The sequence below is a fragment of the Hyla sarda genome, chromosome 2, assembly GCF_029499605.1.
Source record: "Hyla sarda isolate aHylSar1 chromosome 2, aHylSar1.hap1, whole genome shotgun sequence".
NCBI classification, from domain to species: Eukaryota; Metazoa; Chordata; class Amphibia; order Anura; family Hylidae; genus Hyla; species Hyla sarda.
Window position 1 is genome coordinate 181534082 of NC_079190.1, and position 20702 is coordinate 181554783.

The following is a 20702-nucleotide window of genomic DNA, read 5'->3' on the forward strand; positions in this document are numbered from 1 at the left end:
TTTATATTGCCCACATCTGTTACTTGCCCCTGGTGAGTTTAAAGGAGCATCACATGCTTGAAACAATTTTATTTTTCCACAATTTTGAAAGGGTGCCAATAATTTTGTCCAGTCCATTTTTAGAGTTTGGTGTGACATTATGTCCAATTAGCTTTTTTCCTCCCTTTTTTTTGTTTAGTTCCAATACACACAAAGGGAATAGTATAACAAAACATGTGTTACTGCAATCCTTTTCTGTGAGAAATACTTCATTTTCTATAAAAATGTCAGGGGTGCCATGACTGTATTAAGTTTATAGACCCTTTAACACTTGAGTAAGAGTCAATAGCACAGTCTTTTTTTAATGGGCTTTTACACATTTGATATTCTGTTTCAATTAATACCTTGTATCGCATTTGTCAGCTGAGCCATTGGACTATTATCTCAAATATCTCCTTATATTTTAGAAGATATTTGAAAATGACCTGTGTGGGAACCCCTGTTCATTCCTTCTGATTAAAACTCCTGACACCTAAATTTTTTAGTATACTGTAACTTGGAAATCCAGCTTTAGAATTATTTTCTTTTAACCATGGTTATAAAAAAAAAAATGTAATACATGGCCATGATTTTTTTTTATATATATCAGGATTTATTAATTCATGTAAGAGATATCAGCCATCCGGAAACTGAGAATCAGAAGAAAAGTGTGCTTGCCGTTCTTCAAAATCTGGATGTTCCACCGAAGCTCCTAGAAAACATGATAGAGGTGCATAACAAAATTGATTTAGTTGAAAGGTAAGTGCACTGTTGCCCCCTTAAACATAATCATTACATTTTTGTCTTGAAATGTTTTATACATTAACCCCTTAAAGGGGTTTAAAAAAAAATTAAAAAAAGTTTTCCACTGGAGTAACCCTTTAAGGACACTGCCCATTTTGGCCTTTTAAGAGGCATAACTTCAAATCAATGCTATCTTCTATGTTACCATGAAATATGGGAGGAAATTGAAAAGAAAACTGGTATTTTGCAACTTTAGCAAAGTCAAGCTTTTTTTTTTTTACAAAAAACAGTGTGCTTATAGTTGGTATCTTTATATTTTTCCTTATATAGGACTGTTTAATTAAAGGCTAATTTTTTGCTCCATGATCTGTAGTTTTTATAGTTTTTATTGCTACAACTTTTGTTTTGATCTGACTTTTATGACTGGGCCACTAGAACAGACTTCTTCCAAAACAGAAATGGGTTACCCCGATCAGTGGAGACAATTTCTTCCATCCTGCAGATCTGTTTGAGTCTCTACAAACTCACTTAGTGGTAACTAAGAAAGACTTCCAATATTGTGGGACTAGATGTCTACCATCTCCTAAAAAGTGATGCACAAGACATTTGGTGTTCAAGACTGAAGTAGAGATAAGAGTGGAATCATTGGTGTCTGAGTAATGGCGCAGGCGCAAACCTGATCATATAGATCAAGCACTGCTGTTCAGAAAGGGCAGAGCTGCAGAAAATTCCCAGTGCAAAGTCGCATCTTCAACACATATCAGGGAAAGAGGGGAAAAAAAGCGGAGTACCCGCTGTGCACTGAGGCCGAGCGTGGCTGCTGTGCACTGAGGCTCTGTGACATGCTCCCGGCTCACACATGAGGATAATTGACAAGCCAGGAGCCTGCACAGAGCCCTGCTTGTCCTACCCTCACTTCCTGTATTTGGACTCCTCATAGACACACAGGCAATAGCTGCAGGGACAGCATTTTTTTTTTACCCAAAATATACAATTTTTTAAACGAATATTACAAATATACATATAATGGTATTATTTACATTATTAAGAAAAAAAATTAAATTTAAGAACAGTGAAAAGCCTAGTGGACTACTACAAAGTTATGTTTATTAGTTCAATTATATATGAGTAACTATTTTCTTCATTACTCAGTATGACTATAGACTTTATTCAGTAATAGCAATCTATCCCTTGTAAGACCTCTATGCCTGGCCTGAATAAGCAGATATAACCACTGCAGACAATGCTTATCGGCTGAACAAACCAATACTGTTTTCATCCCAAATCTGGTTTATTCTGTACATCAAACAGGAATACAGCAGAATGAACGGATATCAGTTATGCGGTCAAAAGATGATGCTTTCCTTAGCTTAGCATGTAGAATGCACAAGTCCCTGTTACGTGTGGCAGATGCAGGCAGCCATGATACAGGAAGTGATGCACTAAGCAGGGGTGTGGTTACATACAAAGGAAATGAGTCATAGCTTCAGGAGAAACTTGATCTTTACCAAAAAAAGGCCACAAGGTGGCAGCAAATAACTAACCATAGAAAAAATCCATAAGAAATGGATCAAAGAATAAACTATGTAAATTCCATCTACAATAATGATAATATTAACTGTGTAACAGCACAGACTTCATAGTTCTCTATTGCCAGATTTTACAGACATGGAAGGAAATTTCTATTTATCATACACAGTTTATGTCGAAGTATGTCTTTCCTTTTAGATTTGTATTTTATTAATACCTTGCTCAGAAATTGACACTAAAATGCATGTTACTCCAACTTTTTTTTTTTTTTTTTTATTATTTTTTTTATTATCTGCACGGTGTACATTTATGGAAATTTGCACTTGTAGCAGAATATATGTTATCATATTGTATGTAAAGTTTCATTGTATATTGTCCATCTCGTTCATGAAAAATATTTCTGAAGGTTGGGGTATATTCATCTTGGAATGTCTGAATGTGATCTTGGGAGAACTATCATTTAGTTAATAAATCATCACACAGTTTGTAGACATATACAATATAATTGGAGTTTTACAACAATATTAGAATTTTAGTGATATTGTTTGCATTATTATAACATTTTATTTTTGTGTATATTAGATATGACTTTAATGACACATCTATACATGTGTCTGCTCTTCTTTGTTATGGATTGGAGAAGCTGAAGCAATGCATAGAAAGCACACTCATGACAAATACAGGGAGAAATATAATTACCATTAGAGTAAACTTGGAAAGTCCTCAATTAAGGTATGTTCTAAAATCTCAATGATGCAGTATTGCTTAACCATGTCATACTGTTCAGCACCTCTTTCACCTCCTACTCAAGCCCTGTATAACATTCTTTCATTTATTTAACAAAAAAAACTAAAGCTTGAAGGAGATGTCCGGTGCTCACTTTTCTTTTTGTATCCGTTCCGGGCTGCAAAAAAAAAAGAAAATAAGCTTTCTCTTGCCTGCCTACGCTCCCCCGGTGCTGCGGTACAGGCGTTTGGTCCCTGGGCTGTATTCTTCTTACTTCCTGTTAGCCCGGCACGTCACACGGAGCTTCAGCCTATCACTGGCCGAGGCGGGACATCGCTGCGGCCGATGATAGGTTGGAGCTCTCGTGTGACGTGCCGGGCTAACAGGAAGTAAGAAGAATACAGCCCGGGGACCAAACACCTGTACTGAAGCACCGGGGGAGCCTAGGCAGGTAAGAGAAAATTTTTCTTTTATTTTTCAGCCCGGAACGGATAAAATAAGAAAAGTGAGCACCGGACATCTCCTTTAAATGGTTTGTCCAATCATTAAGACTTTATTTAGTCTTAATGGTGGGACAACCCCTTTCAAAGAGTTGTTTCCATCTGATACAGTGATGGCAGAATGAAATAATCTTTTACACCTTCCCACCCCATGAAGTATGGATAAGTCATCGTAGGGCTGTGCGGTATGACCAAATCTGCGTATCACGGTATTTTTTTTTACTTTCGGCAGTTCCACGGTATATAATGGTATAGAGTGTCAGCGCCGGCGGCCGCAACAAACGTGAGGATGAGGAGGGCAGCGCATGCGGGCGACATATCAGTATTTACCCCGATGGGGACAGCGCTGAGCTGATAATTAATTGGGGGGCAGAACAGCGCTCGCGGGTGACTTGTGATTAGTGCCCCGATGTGGGGACAGCGCAGCGCTGGGCTCATTCATTCATTCCTGAGGGGGAGGGGCCCAACCGGTGTTGCGGTATGGGTAAAAATTCATATTGTGCAGCACAAAAATGTCGGTATTCGGTATGAACCGGTATACCGCCCAGCCCTAAGTCATCGGAGCTAACAATTAAGCATGACTGGACATATCAATATGTCCGCTAGAATTGCGGAGATCAAGATTGGGCCAGTCGGGGCAGCTTAAACCCAAAAGATGGCATGGTCAGTACTGACCACAGCACCTATAGGTTTGACGGGAAGGTGGCTCCCCGTCCCTCATCTGCATCAATGCGATACGATCACTGGGTCCTGATGGTTGCCATGGCACCCGGAAACCAGATCATGGCCTCCAAGTCTGCCAGGTACAAAAGTCGTTGAGGCCCAACTATAGCCTTGATCTCGCAGGTGAACTGTAAGTGACATACTGACAGGTATAGTTTACAGCAGTACAGATGTACTGCTGTATACTACACTTGCGATCAGGCGATCACAACTTCAAGTCCCCTAAGGAGACAAAAAAGTTTAAAAAAAATCATAATAAAAGGCTATAATAAATAAACAGTAAAAAAAAATAAGTATGCCCCTTTCACAATAAAGCACCATATAACCCCCTATATTACCCACCCCCCCTTTAAAAAAATAAATAATAATAATTCATAATCACAAAAAAGCAGAATAAAAATGATCAAAAGGTAGCATGTATTGCAAAAAGGGTACCAATAAAAAGTACAGCTTGTCCCGCAAAAAAAAGCCCTCACACAACTTGATCAGCCAAAAAATAAAAAGGTTATGGCTGTCAGAATATGGCAACACCAAAGGGTGCAGTTTTTAAAATGGGTTGCTTTAGGGGAGTTTCTAGCATACAATTCCTCAAATCTACTTTAAAAAGGAAACTTTTAGTCCCTAAAAAAAAAAAAAAATTCCATAAGAATTTGGAAAAATTCTCATATCCTAAGCCTTCTAATGCAAAAAAGTTAAAGAATGTTTAACCTATTGTGAATGTGAATTAATATCTAATTTAGTTGGCTTGACTTTCTCTTCTGGTGGTCACATGACCCAGCTGCAGTAATGAAATGTGTGGATGCAGCTAAGCTGGGATAAAACAAAAGACATGGCAGGAGTACTGGGGCGAGTCGTATAGATTATATCGGGAGGCTAGCCGAAGAGTTTCTTTAAACTGGAACTCTACTTGTAGGTCTTATATTTGGAAAATACACCTCATTGGCCACTTCTGGTAGCCAAAACAGGTTTTGCTTTATTTTTTTTTACACGAATAAATAAAATATACCGGTAGTTTACCGAAGACTAATTCATTCTACCCCCCCCCCCCCCCCTCCATATCCCTATATTTTCTAAAAAGTATACTTGCCACTGAAATGCTGTTTTACCACTGTACCATACAGGCACCTTCATGCAATTTTGTGTCCAAGTGTTCATTTAAAAAAAAATAATAATAATAATAATAAATACAAAAATTGATAGTTGGGGGTAGGAGTGTGACATGCAAAAAGTTGACGTTTATTCTTTCTTCAATCGTCCGTAATTGGAACTTCTGCATCCCATGCTTCCGCTGCAGAAATTCTGCCGTGTGCTCGATGCATCCCAATCCCATTGAAAACAATAGGAGTCTGATGCAAGGGGATTTCCAAGTGGAATTTTGCTGCCGTATTCCACACAGAAATTCTGCCGTGTGAATGGGGCCTTAAAGAAAATCTATCAGTATCACCCACACTAACCTGTCATACAGGCCTGTAGTGCAGGTGATACTGATCAAAATGATACCCTGTCCTCAACAGTCGCTCCATTCAGCCATAATTAATCTTTTTTGGTATATACAAAGTAATTGCTTGGGGCAGGGGCGGGGCTACGAACCCTTCTCCGGGCACTGTGACGTCATCTTCATAGGGAGATGACAGGAGGACGCACGGAGGCTCCATACAGGTCCAAGGTGGCTGTGGGAATGAAGCTCAGCCTTAAGCTGCTTCCAGGTGTACCCAGGAAGCGGCGCATGCGCAGTACAGTAACAGACTGAGCGAACAGGGAGAGGGATTATGAATATAGAGGAGCAGGGCGCACCCCACCCGGCAAAGATGACGTCACAGTGCCCGGAGCAGGGTTAGCAGCTCCGCCCGTGTCCCTTTGCATATACCGAAAAAGATGAATTACGGCGGAACGGAGTGACTGTTTGGGATGCAGTAAGTATCATTTTGATTAGTATAACCCGCACTACAAGCCTGTATGACAGGTTAGTGCGGGTGATACTGATGACAGATTTCCTTTAAAAAAAAAAGTTGCCCAGTATTAGAAAATGAAAACTTTATTGAGCAAAAAAATGAACCACTCCTGTCCACAGATTGTGTGTAGTACTGCAGCTCAGTCCCATTCACTTAGTCATGGCTATAAATGTTGACACCCCTGACATTTTTCAAGAAAATGAAGTATTTCTCACAGAAAAGGGTTAGAGAAACACATGTTATGCTATACACGTTTATTCCCTTTGTGTGTATTGGAACTAAACCAAAAAAAAAGGAGGAAAGAAAGCAAATTGGACATAATGTCACCCCAAACTCCAAAAATGGGCTGGACAAAATTATTGGCAGCCTTTCAAAATTGTGGAAAAATAAGATTGTTTCAAGCATGTGATGCTCCGTTAAACTCACCAGGGGCAAGTAAAAGGTGTGGGCAATATAAAAATCACTCCTGAAAGCAGAAAAAGAGGAGAGAAGTTCACTTGGTCTTTGCATTGTGTGTCTGTGTGTGCGCCACACTAAGCATGGACAACAGAAAGAGGAGAAGAGAACTGTCTGAGGACTTGAGAACCAAAATTGTGGAAAAATATCAACAATCTCAAGGTTACAATTCCATCTCCAGAGATCTAGATTTGCCTTTGTCCACAGTGCGCAAGTGCGCGAAGAAGTTTGCAACCCATGTCACTGTAGCTAATCTCCCTGGGTGTGGACAGAAGAGAAAAATTGATGAAAGGTTTCAACGCAGGATAGTCCGGATGGTGGATAAGCAGCCCCAAACAGTTCCAAAGAGTTTGCGCTGACACTGATGCTCCCTGAGCCTGCAGGATAGCTTGAATATATCTGTTGACATTTAAATGAAATGAAACTCTATGACAGGAGACCCAGGAGGACCCCACTGCTGACACATAAAAAAAAAGCAAGACTACATTTTGCCAAAATCCTTCTGGGAAAACACCTTGTGGACAGATGAAACCAACATAGAGCTTTTTGGTAAAGCACATAATTTTACTGTTTACCGATAATGGAATGAGGCCTACAAAGAAAAGAACAAAGTACCTACAGTGAAATATGGTGGGGGCCTTGAATGTGTGCAAGGCATCATGAAATCTGAGGATTACCAACGGATTTTGGGTCGCACTGTATAGCCCAGTGTCAGAAAGCTGGGTTTGCGTCCGAGATTTTCCAGCAGGACAATGACCCCAAACATACATCAAAAAGCACTCAGTAATGGATGGCAACAAAGCGCTGGAGAGTTCTGAAGTGGCCAGCAATGAGTCCAGATCTAAATCCCATTGAACACCTGTGGAGAGATGTTGGGAAAAGGCGCCAATAAGAGATACCTGGAGAAGTTTGCAAAGGAAGAGTGGTCCAACATTCCGGCTGAGAGGTGTAAGAAGCTTATTGATGGTTATAAGAAGTGACTGATTTCAGTTATTTTTCCCAAAGGGTGTGCAACCAAATATTAAGTTAAGGGTGCTAATAATTTTTGTCCATCCCATTTTTGGAGTTTGGTGTGACATTATGTCCAATTTGCTTTTTTTTCCTCCCTTATTTGGTTTAGTTCCAATACACACAAAGGGAATAAACATGTGTATAGCAAAACATGTGTTACTGCAATCCTTTTCTGTGAGAAATACTTTTCTTGAAAAATTTCAGGGGTGCCAACATTTATGGCCATGACTGTAAATGAAGCTGAGCTGCAATACCAGAAACAACCTGTAGACAGTAGTGGTGCTGTTTTTGCAAAAAAGCACTATTTTCCTACTACTGGACAACCCCTTCAAAGAGATTGTGGAGTAAAAGAAAACATTTCTCATAGGGGTCAGGATAACTTTAAAATAAGGGATACTTTCCTGCCCAATCCCTTGCCGTTCTTCAATACAGTATTCCAATAGAAATGAGTACTTTTGCCTTGCACAGAACTACATGAAAACAAATGTAAGAGATGGGATTTAAAAGGGGTGCACTGGTGGAAAAGCTCTGTTTATACTCATGAGGACTTTCCTTGAATAATTCTCACTTATCCTGTTTAACAGCTGGCTGTACAAGGAAGCGTCAGTGCAAGAAGTGAAGGTTTTACCAGAAGAAGGTGCAGCTGATGTGTTGGTCATTATAACCAGTGCTGTATATGGAAAATACAAAAAACTGTTTTGTAAATGAGCTTTGAGTAATTCTATATTATATTAAAAGAACAATGTGGCTAATACTGCTGTTTATTTGAAGGCTGCAGCCAGTGCAATATGATCATTCATAAATATGTGTGGGAAGCTGCTCAGTAGTTCTTGAAAGAAAGTCTACAATACTCCTCCTTTGCTACTATAACTTAAATAAAATATTTTTGTAATAATGAAAGCTATCAGTTTCGTTTGTTAATTTAGAGGCTTGTTTTAAATGTTGATTATTTTTGTATGTGGTGTTTACACTGGGTAAAATCTGTATGTAAAGCCCCAACGTGTGCAAATTTATGTCACACACAGTTCTATATGCAACTAGGGCTATCACGATAAATAAACTTTTACTATGGGGGTACATAGTCTGTTCTAAGGTGCCTCTGCATTATTACACCTTGCATTACAACAAAAAACATGCTTTTAGTATACTTGGTGGTCAGTAGTAGCTCATGGCTACAAATGGGATTCCTAAAACATATGCCAAATTAAGCCATAAAAGATGTGAACATATACTACTAAAGATGTAATGCTAATAAGAAATAGTAGTTGTGCAAAGAGATAAACTAGTGTTTCATAGGCCAGTCTTATGTAAAAGAAATCCAATGCTTCTGTGGCTACCTATGTGTCAGTTTTTTAAATCTAGCATAGATTTCCACTGCAATTGGCATAAATTATAGTAAATGTGATGAGCCATGGTTGCCACACCCACCTTTTTAAAGAGCCCCAAAAAAGTTGCAATTTTTTGTGCCATGTCACCCCTGTGGATATCATACCTGTCACCCATGTGGTAAAATGAAAGGTGTCCTCATAAAGTACAATTTATCGCACAAAGAACAAGCCCTCATATTGGTTTGTTGGTGAAAATATGAGTTATGCCTCTTAGACGGTGAGAAAAAAAATACGAAAACGCAAAAATAAAAATTGGCTTTGTCCTCAAGGCCGAAATGGGCCGTGTCCTTAAAGGGTTAAATTCCATAAGCAATCAAATAATTGTTTATACAAGTTCCCCCGGTGGACTTAAAGGGGTACTCCGCCCCTAGACATCTAAGGTGTCTGATTGTGGGGGTCCGGCAGCTGGGGACCCCCCAATCTCGGCTGCGGCATCCCAGACATCCATGGCAGATGACTGACTATGCGGGGCGGAGGCTAGTCACTGCCACGCCCCCTCAACAGCATATACTTACATTAAGGGGGCGTGGCCGGGACGTCACTAGCCTCCGGCGCTGCACCCGACACTCTGAACGTATGCTGGGTGCAGCAAGGAGATCGCGGGGGTCCCCAGCGGCGGAACCCCCACGATCAGATATCTTATCCCCTATCCTTTGGATAGGGGATAAGATGTCTAGGAGTGAAGTACCCCTTTAAAAAATAGTAACATTTGTTATCGCTATGTGTGAAATTGTTAATGAACTGTTAATGAAACCACATGGTGACAGAAAAGAAAAAAAAGCCAAAACTGTGCAGAGGGAGGCTGATCACTTTTCATTCCACCTAAGTTAAATACTTCACTTTTTTATATATATATATTGTTCAGGTGTTTTCACGGTTCTGTGATCACACCCCCACTGACGTCATTGCCAGGTGTATTTATACCGGTACTGACAACAGTGGGGGAGTGGTCTGTTGAAGTGCGCCCAGCGCACAAAATAGCTATAACCCCGTGGTGTTCCCCTCTTCTCCCCATGCTGTAACCCGCTGGTAGCACAAATAAATTCCTCTGATCCCTGGTGAGTGCCGTCTTTCTGCTTTTCATGAACATTATTATTTTGTCTCCGGACTGAGGACCCCGCCTAAAGGGTCACGTGAACTGTCCTGCACCTGCACACACTTGTTCCATTTTGCTCAGAATTTTGTGGTGGCTGTGCCGAAGCACTCTTTCTATTGTTGCATTTGGTTTTGTCTCTTGACTCAGCTTCTGAGCATGCCAAAAACTGCATAAGCTTGGAACTTGTGATTGTTTTCCTGTTTGAATGGAGACCGAAGATTCCACAAGCATGGACACTCATCCAGCAGATAATGCTATCGCAGCGGGGAGAGTGTTGATCTTTTTGCACAGTGTGAAAAAAGCGACATTCTCCAGACCTTAAGTGTCAAAGGTCTTGAATTTAAAGTCAGCCAATTAGCTGAAAAGGAAATGCGCTTGTATTGGACCATGCAAGCCTTAAAGTCGTACGAAGACTGTGTGAATGCACACCAAGAGGGTTGAGAAATTACAGAGCCCTCGCAGTTTTTGGACGACTTGGAATTCATTGCCAATTGGGAAAAAATCCACTTGAATTACTCCTTACAAATGTTGAAATTAGTCCGAGAACGGAATGAATTGGAATACACCAATACTACAGAAGCTCTGGGAAGAGCCAAAGTGGAGCTAAGAACTAGGATCCCAGAAAGCCAACGAGAAAATGTTTTTACAGAAATTATATATGAAATTACAAAATACCCTCAAGGAACAAAAGAAAGATAAATACCTTTGGGATAAGCTGGATTTCGAGGGTGGAAAACAGTTTGCATTCAGTAAAAATTCGGGGCAAAGAAGAAAACCAAGATACAACAATAATAAAAGTAAAGGACAATATAACAAGACTGCTCAATCTAATCAAAAAAGAGAAAAATTTAATAAATCTGCCACTGACTTCTGGACTACTGAATCTGAGTCTAGTGGAACGACGAACAGGAAATGAACATTAAAACAAAACCTTCTACTAGTGGGCAGAATGGGAAAAATAAAAATAAGGAACTTAAGAGGACATACACGAAAAAACAAGTCCCAGAGGAGCCGGAAAGAGAAAGAAGGTGTCGTGGCAGTCTTAAGGAGGACTCTAATCTAGATCCATCATCATTACCACCTCCGGATACTATGATTATCAATTTGACTGATATTACATTGACCAATGCTATGAAAACAGTTCTGTCGAGGGGGTTGAATGTTTGTTTTCCACAGCAATTTGATGAAGTGGGTTTCGAAGTAGATTTATTTAAATCCATCAGAAACCTTAATTTGAAAAAATTATTTCATAATAAACCTACGTTGTGCAGCAGTGAAGAGGGAGAACAGCCAGTGTTTGTGGGTCCTCTAGGATTCAGTCCCCTGGGAGATGCATCTGATACGGAGTTGGAGTGTGTGGGTTCTCTTATTGAGTTGCTGGGAGGTGATATAGGTCCCACAAGTTTGGGAGACGGCTAGGGTGTGGCGTTTTCGGGGGGGGGGGGGGGGGGGGCGGTGAAGTCAACCTTTTGCCCCCCAGTGGCGCCAGGAAGCAGCCTTGACTTCTTCCAGCACAGTGTTGGGAGATGTCAAGGCTCTCAAGTATCCGAGTGATCCCCCAAACTTACCCCCAGAAGAAATGACTTGAGGGCTTTGAGAGGGGTGGTTTTCAAAAAATCTGATAAAGGGGGCAACATAGTGCTTATGAGTGAGAGCTACTATATTTCTGAAGCCCTACGGCAATTAAAAAATCCCAGCAATTATGAAACATTAAAAAATAATCCTACCCAAAAATATACCTCCAAGCTCCAGACCCTCCTAAGGGTATACGTAGAAAAAGGAATCCTGTGTAATAAAACGGCAAACAAATTATTCCCCAAACACCCAAACTGGCCCTGTTGGTATTTCTTGCTAAAGGTGCACAAAATGTTGGATTCCACCCCCCCCCCCCCCCCCCCCCCCAGGCGCCCTATTGTGTCCGGGGTGGGATCCATCATGGAGCCATTGTCGAAATTTGTCGACTGGCTACTACATCCCATACTTGATGATGTGCATGCTTTGGTTAGGGATACCAACGACTTCCTCAACCATATTGAGTATGTCCCTTGGTATGAAGACTCTCTGTTGGCGTCGATTGACATAGTCTTCATACCAATATCCCCCAAGATCTCAGCGTACAATGTATCAAAGACCTATTGCTAAAATCTAACAAAAACCCCATGTGTATTGACTTTATCTGTGAGGCTCTCACCCTCATCCTCACCAGTAATTCATTCCAATTTGACCAGGTGTGGTACAAGCATATTAGCGGGGTGGCCATGGGGACCCCTGTGGCCTGTACCCTCGCTAATCTGTTTGTTGCGGTTTTCGAGAAAACATTTTTTTTCTGCAAGGAATCCGCACTGTAAGTCAATTGGAACTTATCACCATTTTGTGGACGATGTTTTCATCGTCTGGCGGGGATCGGGTGAGAGCTTCTTGGATTTTGTCAATTACATTAATGACAATAACATGAAGTTAAAATTCACATTTAAAATCAGCAAAACAGAATTAGAGTTTCTGGATGTGGTAGTGAAGCCAGAGAACGGGAAACTACATTCCAGGGGCTTTAGAAAACCCACTTCTGGGAATGCCCTCCTGCATTTCCAAAGCTATCATCCGACTCATGTCAAAACCGCAGTACCGTATGGTAAATTTTTACGCCTGCGGCGAATCAACAGTTCGGATGATGGCTTTGAGATGCAGGCAAAAGAACTGGCACAGAGAATCTTGTTGCGAGCGTACCCACAAGAGGTGATTGATACAGCCTTTATAAGAGCTTCCACACAAGATCTGAGTAGACTGTTGAAAAAGAGAAAGAAAAAGAATGAGTTCTTCTGATCCAGACACCAATAATGGTTTCTCTTTTGTGTTTGATTTTAGCCCCCAAGCTAATGTAATCAAAAAAGCAATAAATGATAACTGGCCGTTACCCCAAAAAGATCCCCTTCTAGCAGAATTTACAAAAGAAAAACCAGTGGTAGCATTTAGAAAGGTAAAAAACTTAAGTAATGTCCTTACCAATAGTAGATTTCTTTCGGAGAAAAACAAAACTTCGGATTGGGTCCGCCCCGGTAGGTAACTATCGTTGCGGTAATTGCAACTGGTGTACCCATCTAAAAAAAGGAAAAAACTTTTGTATGGGTGGCATAGAAATTGTGGTCAGAGATCTGATCACATGCAGGACCGATCATGTAGTTGATGTTTTTTCTGTGGGGTGGTGTGACCCAGAGTCGGGGGCTTGGTTGGGCAGCGGTAGGACTTCCTGGCTGCTGGGTAATTTACCCTGTGGGCTTGGTGTAACTGCCCGGAGATATGCCAGTATTAGTTTAGAGAACCACTTTTATCTAGTGGTCTTGACGTGGTGAGTGGACCTGCACGTTTTGATAAAAAAGGTACAGTAACAAATTTTGAAATTGTGCTGAGAAGCAATTGGATCATTTTACAAGTTGTGGATGATCAGCCATGCTCTTTCTCTATTTGTGAGTTGCAGTTTATTCAGTTTGTCTATTTATTTATAAAAAAAAAATAAAAGCAATATAATTATTCTGACATGCGATTGAAAACCCTCAAGTTAATTTCTGGAAGTTTCATTGGACAAAGGCCTAAAGTTTTTCGGGTCTGTCGAGTTTGTAACTTTCGAGTATGTAACTGTCATCTATCCTTTCATAATATATCCGTTCTGTCCAATAGCTTCATATTGAGCTTAATCACGGCAGAAACAAAGTGATCTGACCCAATAAGATCTTCTGCAATAATGTTGGTGGCATCTCTGCTAACTCCCGGATGCTGCTTCTGTACCCATTTATACAAAAATTTAAGTTTAGGTAAAGTCATTCTCTTCATAGAACCAAACGGGTGTTTTAATATGTAAGATGTATTCTCTGTTAGATTAAGACCAGCCACAAAAAATCCATCTGTTAAGCAAAATGAAAAAATTGTTAGGATCCAAGAGAGAGAAAATTATTTTGCTTCAATTTTAGTCCACCATTATTTAAAGGGGTACTAAGACATCTTATCCCCCACCTCTGGGAGCTGCATGCAGCGCTGCAGCCTCGGAGTCTGCCAGGTCATGACTACGGGGCCGGAGTATGGTGACTTCACGACTCCGCCCCCGTGTGACATCACGCCCCACACCCACAATGCAAGTCTATGGGAGGGGGCTCTGAGGCTGCAGCTCTGCGTGCAGCTCCCAGAGGTGGGTGCTGCATGCAAGATAGTGGTGGTCCCCAGCGGCAGGACCCCTGCGATCAGCCATCTTATACCCTATCCTTTGGATAGGGGATAACATGTCTTGGGGCCGGAGTACCCCTTTAAATACTGGCCCAGGTTTACAAAAGCTTTGTAAATATGACAGTGTAAACAAACAAACAGTCTAAGAATGCACCATCATGCTGTTTACTAATTATGTTGCATTCTTAGACTGTCTAGTCTAAGTTTTGACCAATTATTGGTTGGCTTAAACAGAGGCAGAATCTTGTGCATGGTGTTGTACCTAAAACCATGCCACCCTTTTACCTGTTTTGACAGGTTCAATAATATGTGGTGCAAGTCATGTAAGACAGTAAGACTTTTGCCAGAAGTTTAGTACTTTTGCAATAGTAAATCTGTTTCACTATATATAAGAAACACTTTTTTATAACTTTAAAGGAAATCTGTCATCAGAATCACCCGCACTAAACCTGTTACACAGGCTTGTAGTGCGGGTGATCCTGATTAAAACGCTCCTTACCTGGTTAAAAATGGTTCAGGGCTTCTTAAGATATCTATATTTTTAGTTTTCTGTTATTCCCTGGCTTGGGACTCAGTGGGAGGTGTTATCATCTGGGACTCGGCCACATGTCATTCTAGCTGGGCGGAGCTGCTGCCCGGCTCATGAATATTCATGAACTTATCCTCCTGGTCTAATTCTTCTTTCTCGGTCTGGTGTGGAGGGCCGCGCATGCGCCGCGTTCCGTACACCCGGAACGGCGTTTTCCCCCCAGCTTCACTCAAGCTGCGGCCCTATACAAGTAAGAAGACGGGCTGCATAAGTGAAAAGCTGGGGGTGGGAGGAAGGGAGGGACGGAGGGTGTATTTATTCACAAACAGACCGAGAAAGAAGAATTAGACCAGGAGGATAAGTTCATGAATATTCATGAGCCGGGCGGCAGCTCCGCCCAGCTAAAATGATGTGTGGCCGAGTCCCAGATGATAACACCTCCCACTGAGTCCCAAGCCAGGGAATAACAGAAAACTAAAAATATAGATATCTTAAGAAGCACTGAACCATTTTTAACCAGGTAAGGAGCGTTTAAATCAGGATCACCCGCACTACAAGCCTGTGTAACAGGTTTAGTGCGGGTGATTCTGATGACAGATTTCCTTTAAAAGTAGCTATCAGTAAAACTAAAGATAGGTGTAATAGGGGAATAAAATTAACCATATCTGCCAGGATCTGCAGCGCTGTACCTCGTATGGAGCTGACAGATTCCCTTTTAGGGTACGTTCACACATACGCAGATTTGATGTGCAGGATTTTCTGCTGCAGATTTCAATGTGAACTAAATGACTGAGCACCGCTTCTTATCTACAGTTACAAATCCTGCGCATCAAACCTGTGCAGGATCCTGTATGTGTGAACGTACCCTTAGGTTCACATGTGCATATTTTTACTGCATATTTAGTGATGCAGATTATGCTCCCCATTTAAGTCAATGGGCAGCAAAAATATGCACATGTGAACTTACCCTTAGGATAGAGTCACACGTGCCGTATTATGCTGCTGCGTTTTTTTCCTACATGCAGCTGATTTTGCTACTCATTGACTTCAATGGGTAGTAAAATATGCAGCAAAATACAGCACGTGTGACCCTACCCCTAAAGCGAATGTCAGCTGCCAATCACATTCCAAACTGCTGACAAATGAAGGGCACAATGTGTCTCCTTGTCCTAACAGCTAACCGTTTCAGCTGTTTGGCACGTATATTGCAGCTAACAGATTCCCTTTAAGGACTATACTATATATCAATGTTTTGCAGAGAAGTCTCCCCAAAACAATTATCTGAATTGACACTATTCACAGTTTTATGTGAAAGCAAGTCTGAGAGCATTGTTTTAACCACTAGTCTACTTCTGTATATGGTTGGTGTTAATGCTGATATACATTTTCTTTGTGGGGATAAAAAAGTGTTGTAGCTTATGCTTTTTTCTCTGAAAAGTACTGACATAAAGCAAACTAAATGTATACACAAATAGACTACATTTGTATGGAGCATATTTGTATGATGCGGTGTATGTTTAAAAGGGTACTCCTGTGGAAACCAATTTTTTCATATCAACTGGCTCCAGAAAGTTAAACAGATTGTAAATTGCTTCTATTAAAAAAATCTTAATACTTCCAGTACTTATCAGCTGTTGTATACTACAGAGGAAGTTGTGTTGTTGTTTTCTGTCTGACCCCCCGTGCTCTCTGCTGACACCTGTCTGTGCCAGAGTAGGCGCAAATCCCCATAGCAAACCTCTTGTGCTCTGGACAGTTCCTGACCTGGACAGAGGTGTCGTCAGACTGAAAAGAACTCTAGAAAGAAATACAACTTCCTCTGTAGCATACAGCAGCTGTTAAGTACTGGAAGGATTAAGATTTTTTAATAGAAGTAATTTACAAATCTGTTTAACTTTCTGGCACCAGTTGATTTGAAAAAAAAAATTCCACCGGAGTACCCCTTTAAAAATTTTTTAATGATATTCCAACATATACCTTAAGCAGATAGTATACCATGATGTGAAAAAAAATGTTTGGTAAGACTACTTAAAAAAAAATGTACAGTAAATGTAGATGTATAATGTTGCCTGTAGTATGCATGTGTTCTTGTAGAAGTATACAACAATGTTTATAAAAACAAGTAATCTAAACAGTCTGACCATACAAATATGAAACCAGATACCTGGCCTGCCAATGTGTTTTTTCATCTCCAAAAAGTGGATCAAGGAGCGTGTCTTAGTTGTGTTTGCCCACCAGTATGGCATAGATGGCCAGAGATAGTCAAACATCAGTGCCAAAGGATTGTCGTAGCACACAATAAGTTGATATTTTTTTCCCCACAAGTTTCTCAGTGTTGGCTGTTCCTGAAATTAGGACAGTACATTCATAAAAAGTCAATAGACATGTTTACAAAGATGTTAAGTGTACCTGTCATTTGGAAAAACTTTTGACAAGTCTTAGCGACATGTCAAAAGTTTTGACCGGCAGGGTCTAAGTATTCAGACCTCTGCTCACGGGAGAAAGAGCCGGAAAAGTCTGCACTGCCGCGTGCTCCCTGTTCTGTGTCACATGATCGAGACACTCTCATAGAATTACATTGCGAGTTTGTCTTGATCTCATGACATGGAGCCGGGAGAGAACGCATTGAGCTCAATCTCCTGATCGATGAATGTCTGAACACTCAGACCCCCGCCGATCTAAACGTTTGACATTTCGTTAGGACATGTCAAAAGTTTTTTCAAATGACAGTAGCAATTTACGATTCAGCATGGTGTTTGCATTAAACCAATGTTTTATTTGGCAGAAGTCCTAAAGGTTTACTACAATATGGAAAGTGTATTTGCTTTTCAATGTAAATGAATCATTTTATGTTTTGTATGTTTTAGTAAAGTGTACTCCCCACGAAACAACAACATTGAAGCATCTTTTCTTAGACTGTGGTCAGAGCCTACATTACCAGTTACTTCAGAATTGACGGAAAGAATAGCCCTATATGCAGAGCTATTTTGTCCTTCAAACCCAAAGAGGTTACAAAAGAACACATATTTCAATGGGGTCCACTAAGCACCAATGGCATCTGTCATTCCACTGATCCATAAAAGGTTTGTGGGCTATTCTATAACTTTGAATTTAAAAAGCAAACATGAATCTGCTTACTGAATACTGACACACAAACTAGTTTGACCATTTAGTTTCATTACTGCTACAAATCTGTCCTTTTTAATCAGGTAGAAAAAAGTCAAATCAGTGGCCCAGCTTTACCAAAAGGGTCCAACTTTAAGACAGTGTAAACATAGACTAGACAGTCTAAGGCTATGCTCTCACACTGTAGATCAAACTCATACCCAGTGTGTTGAGAAAATTCTCATAGCCGCCCAAGACCAAGACTGAGTTTGTTTCCGCTCCTGACATCTCTCGAAGGCAGAGCCTTTCACCTCCTGGTCATTCCCAAACTTCTATCTCTGGGACCTGTTTGGCATCCTCAAATAGTCTACACTTCACTGTTTGAAAATTGAAAAATCAATGTTAGTGGTTGAGTTTTCCGAAAAAGTAATACAAACTTCCACTTTCTCTGTCTATTTTAAAGTCTGGAAAAAGTTTACTGTTTGGTGAGGGCCTAATTTTTCACTTCTGTTTTCTCTCAAATTCTAGATCTTCTCTTGTAGGGGTTTGATTTGGGTCTAGATACCAGCACTCTCAAGGTACAGATCTCTGCTGTGGAAGCCATATATGATACCTGGATAGCAGATAATCCCTGGATCTCCAGATTCATTAAAAGGGTAATCTGGTTGAAATTTGTTTTTTTTAATATGAACTGATGACAGAAAGTTAAATAGATTTGTAAATTACTTCTATTTAAAAATCTTAATCCTTCCAGTACTTAGCTGCTGTATGCTCCAGAAGTTCTTTTCTTTTGAAATTTCTTTCCTGGCTGACCCCATTGCTCTCTGCTGACACCTGTGTTCATGTCAGGAATTGTCCAGGGTAGGAGCAAATTCCCATTGCAAACCTATCTTGAAATGGACAGAGGTGTCAGCAGAGAGCACTGTGGTCAGACAGAAAAGAAATTCAAAAAGAAAAAAACTTCCTCTGTCATATACAGCAGCTGATAAGTACTGGAAGGATTAAGAGTTTTAAATAGAAGTAATTTACAAATCTGTTTAACTTTCTGGCACCACTTAAGAATTTTTTTTTCCACCGGAGTACAGCTACAGAGAGAATTAGACTTGTCATTTCTAACTTTTGTCCTCCTTGCAAATTAAATGTGGTTCTCACAGTTCTTTCAGTCAAACATTTTGAATCTATTGACTCCATTTCTCTCAGGTTTCTCACTAAAGACATTTTTTCTGGTAGTAATAACATCCGCTAGGGTTAGTAAGATCCAGGCCCTATCATCCAAGAACCATACTTGAGAATCTTAGATGATGAACATAGGGGGAGATTCATCAAAACCAGAAGAGTGGTGCAGTTGCCCATAGCAACCAATCAAATTGCTTCTTTTTTAACAAGGCCTTTGAAAAATGAAAGAAGCAATCTGATTGGTTGCTATGGGCAACTGGGCAACCTTTACTCTGCACAGGTATTGATAAATATCCCATATAGTTTCCAAATTTCCTACCCAAGGTATCCATTTCCTTCTATAGGTCCCCAGATATAGTTATTACATTGTTCTGTTCTAATCCTAAAAAAGAACAAGAGCAGAAATGTAATATCATAGATCAAAAGAAGACAAACTTTAAATATATTGAAGTGCCAGGTCCTTAGCAGAAGGACAGATATTTGTTTGTCCAATTTTCCAGTCTTAACAAAAGTAAAGCAGCTAAGAGTTCCATCTCCAGATGGATTAGGATGGCAATCTCAGATACATATGTCAAAAAGGAAGAGTCCACCCTTTATTAGGGCGCACTTTACTAGGTCAGTATCTGTTTTATTTTAACAAAAACCTACGGTATGCAAAATACTGATACAGTGGGGATCAAAAGTTTGGGCACCCCAGGCAAAAATTTGTATGTATTAATGTGCACAAAGAAGCCAAGGAAAGATGGAAAAATCTCCAAAAGGCATCAAATTACAGATTAGACATTCTTATAATATGTCAACAAAAGTTAGATTTTATTTACATCATTTACACTATCAAAATAACAGAAAACAAAAAATGGCGTCTGCAAAAGTTTGGGCACCCTGCAGAATTTATAGCATGCACTGCCCCCTTTGCAAAGCTGAGACCTGCCAGTGTCATGGATTGTTCTCAATCATCATCTGGGAAGACCAGATTATGTCAATCTCACAGGTTTTAAATGCCCAGACTCATCTGACCTTGCCCCAACAATCCACCATTGGTTCTTCTAAGCAGTTGTCTAGACATCTGAAACTGAAAATAGTTGATGCTCACAAAGCTGGAGAAGGCTTTAAGAAGATAGCAAAACGTTTTCAGATGTCAATATCCTCTGTTCGAAATGTAATTAAGAAATGGCAGTCATCAGGAACAGTGGAAGTTAAAGCAAGATCTGGAAGACCAAGAAAAATTTCAGACAGAACAGCTCGCAGGATTGTGAGAAAAACAATTCAAAACCCACGTTTGACTGCACAATCCCTCCAGAAAGATCTGGCAGACACTGGAGTTGTGGTACACTATTCCACTATAAAGAGATACTTGTACAAATATGGTCTTCATGGAAGAGTCATCAGAAGAAAACCTCTTCTACATCCTAACCACAAAAATCACCGTTTGAACTTTGCAAATGAACATATAGACAAGCCTGATGCATTTTGGAAACAAGTTCTGTGGACCGATGAGGTTAAAATTTAACTTTTTGGCCGGAATGAGCAAAGGTA

General features: G+C 40.3%; 2 protein-coding genes across 7 annotated transcripts in view; one reads left to right on the forward strand and one right to left on the reverse strand.

Moving 5' to 3' along the window:
• Positions 1-8774, forward strand: part of GTPBP6 (GTP binding protein 6 (putative)) — a 30757-nt gene extending 21983 nt beyond the window's left edge. The window contains exons 8-10 of the mRNA XM_056555847.1: positions 629-777; positions 2875-3024; positions 8245-8774. Coding sequence (XP_056411822.1) covers positions 629-777; positions 2875-3024; positions 8245-8368 — 423 coding nt within the window. The 3' untranslated portion in view covers positions 8369-8774. The remainder of the gene's footprint in view (positions 1-628; positions 778-2874; positions 3025-8244) is intronic.
• Positions 623-20702, reverse strand: part of PLCXD1 (phosphatidylinositol specific phospholipase C X domain containing 1) — a 45503-nt gene continuing 25423 nt past the window's right edge. For 5 of the 6 annotated variants that reach the window (XM_056555851.1, XM_056555856.1, XM_056555854.1 and 2 more), the window contains 3 exons: positions 17050-17230; positions 13145-14040; positions 677-730 (listed from right to left, as the gene is read on the reverse strand). In XM_056555851.1, the coding sequence (XP_056411826.1) occupies positions 13790-14040; positions 17050-17230 (432 nt within the window). In that variant the 3' untranslated portion in view covers positions 677-730; positions 13145-13789. Of the gene's footprint in view, positions 731-13144; positions 14041-17049; positions 17231-20702 lie in introns of all 6 variants that reach the window. The other variant, XM_056555853.1, reaches the window with a different exon arrangement.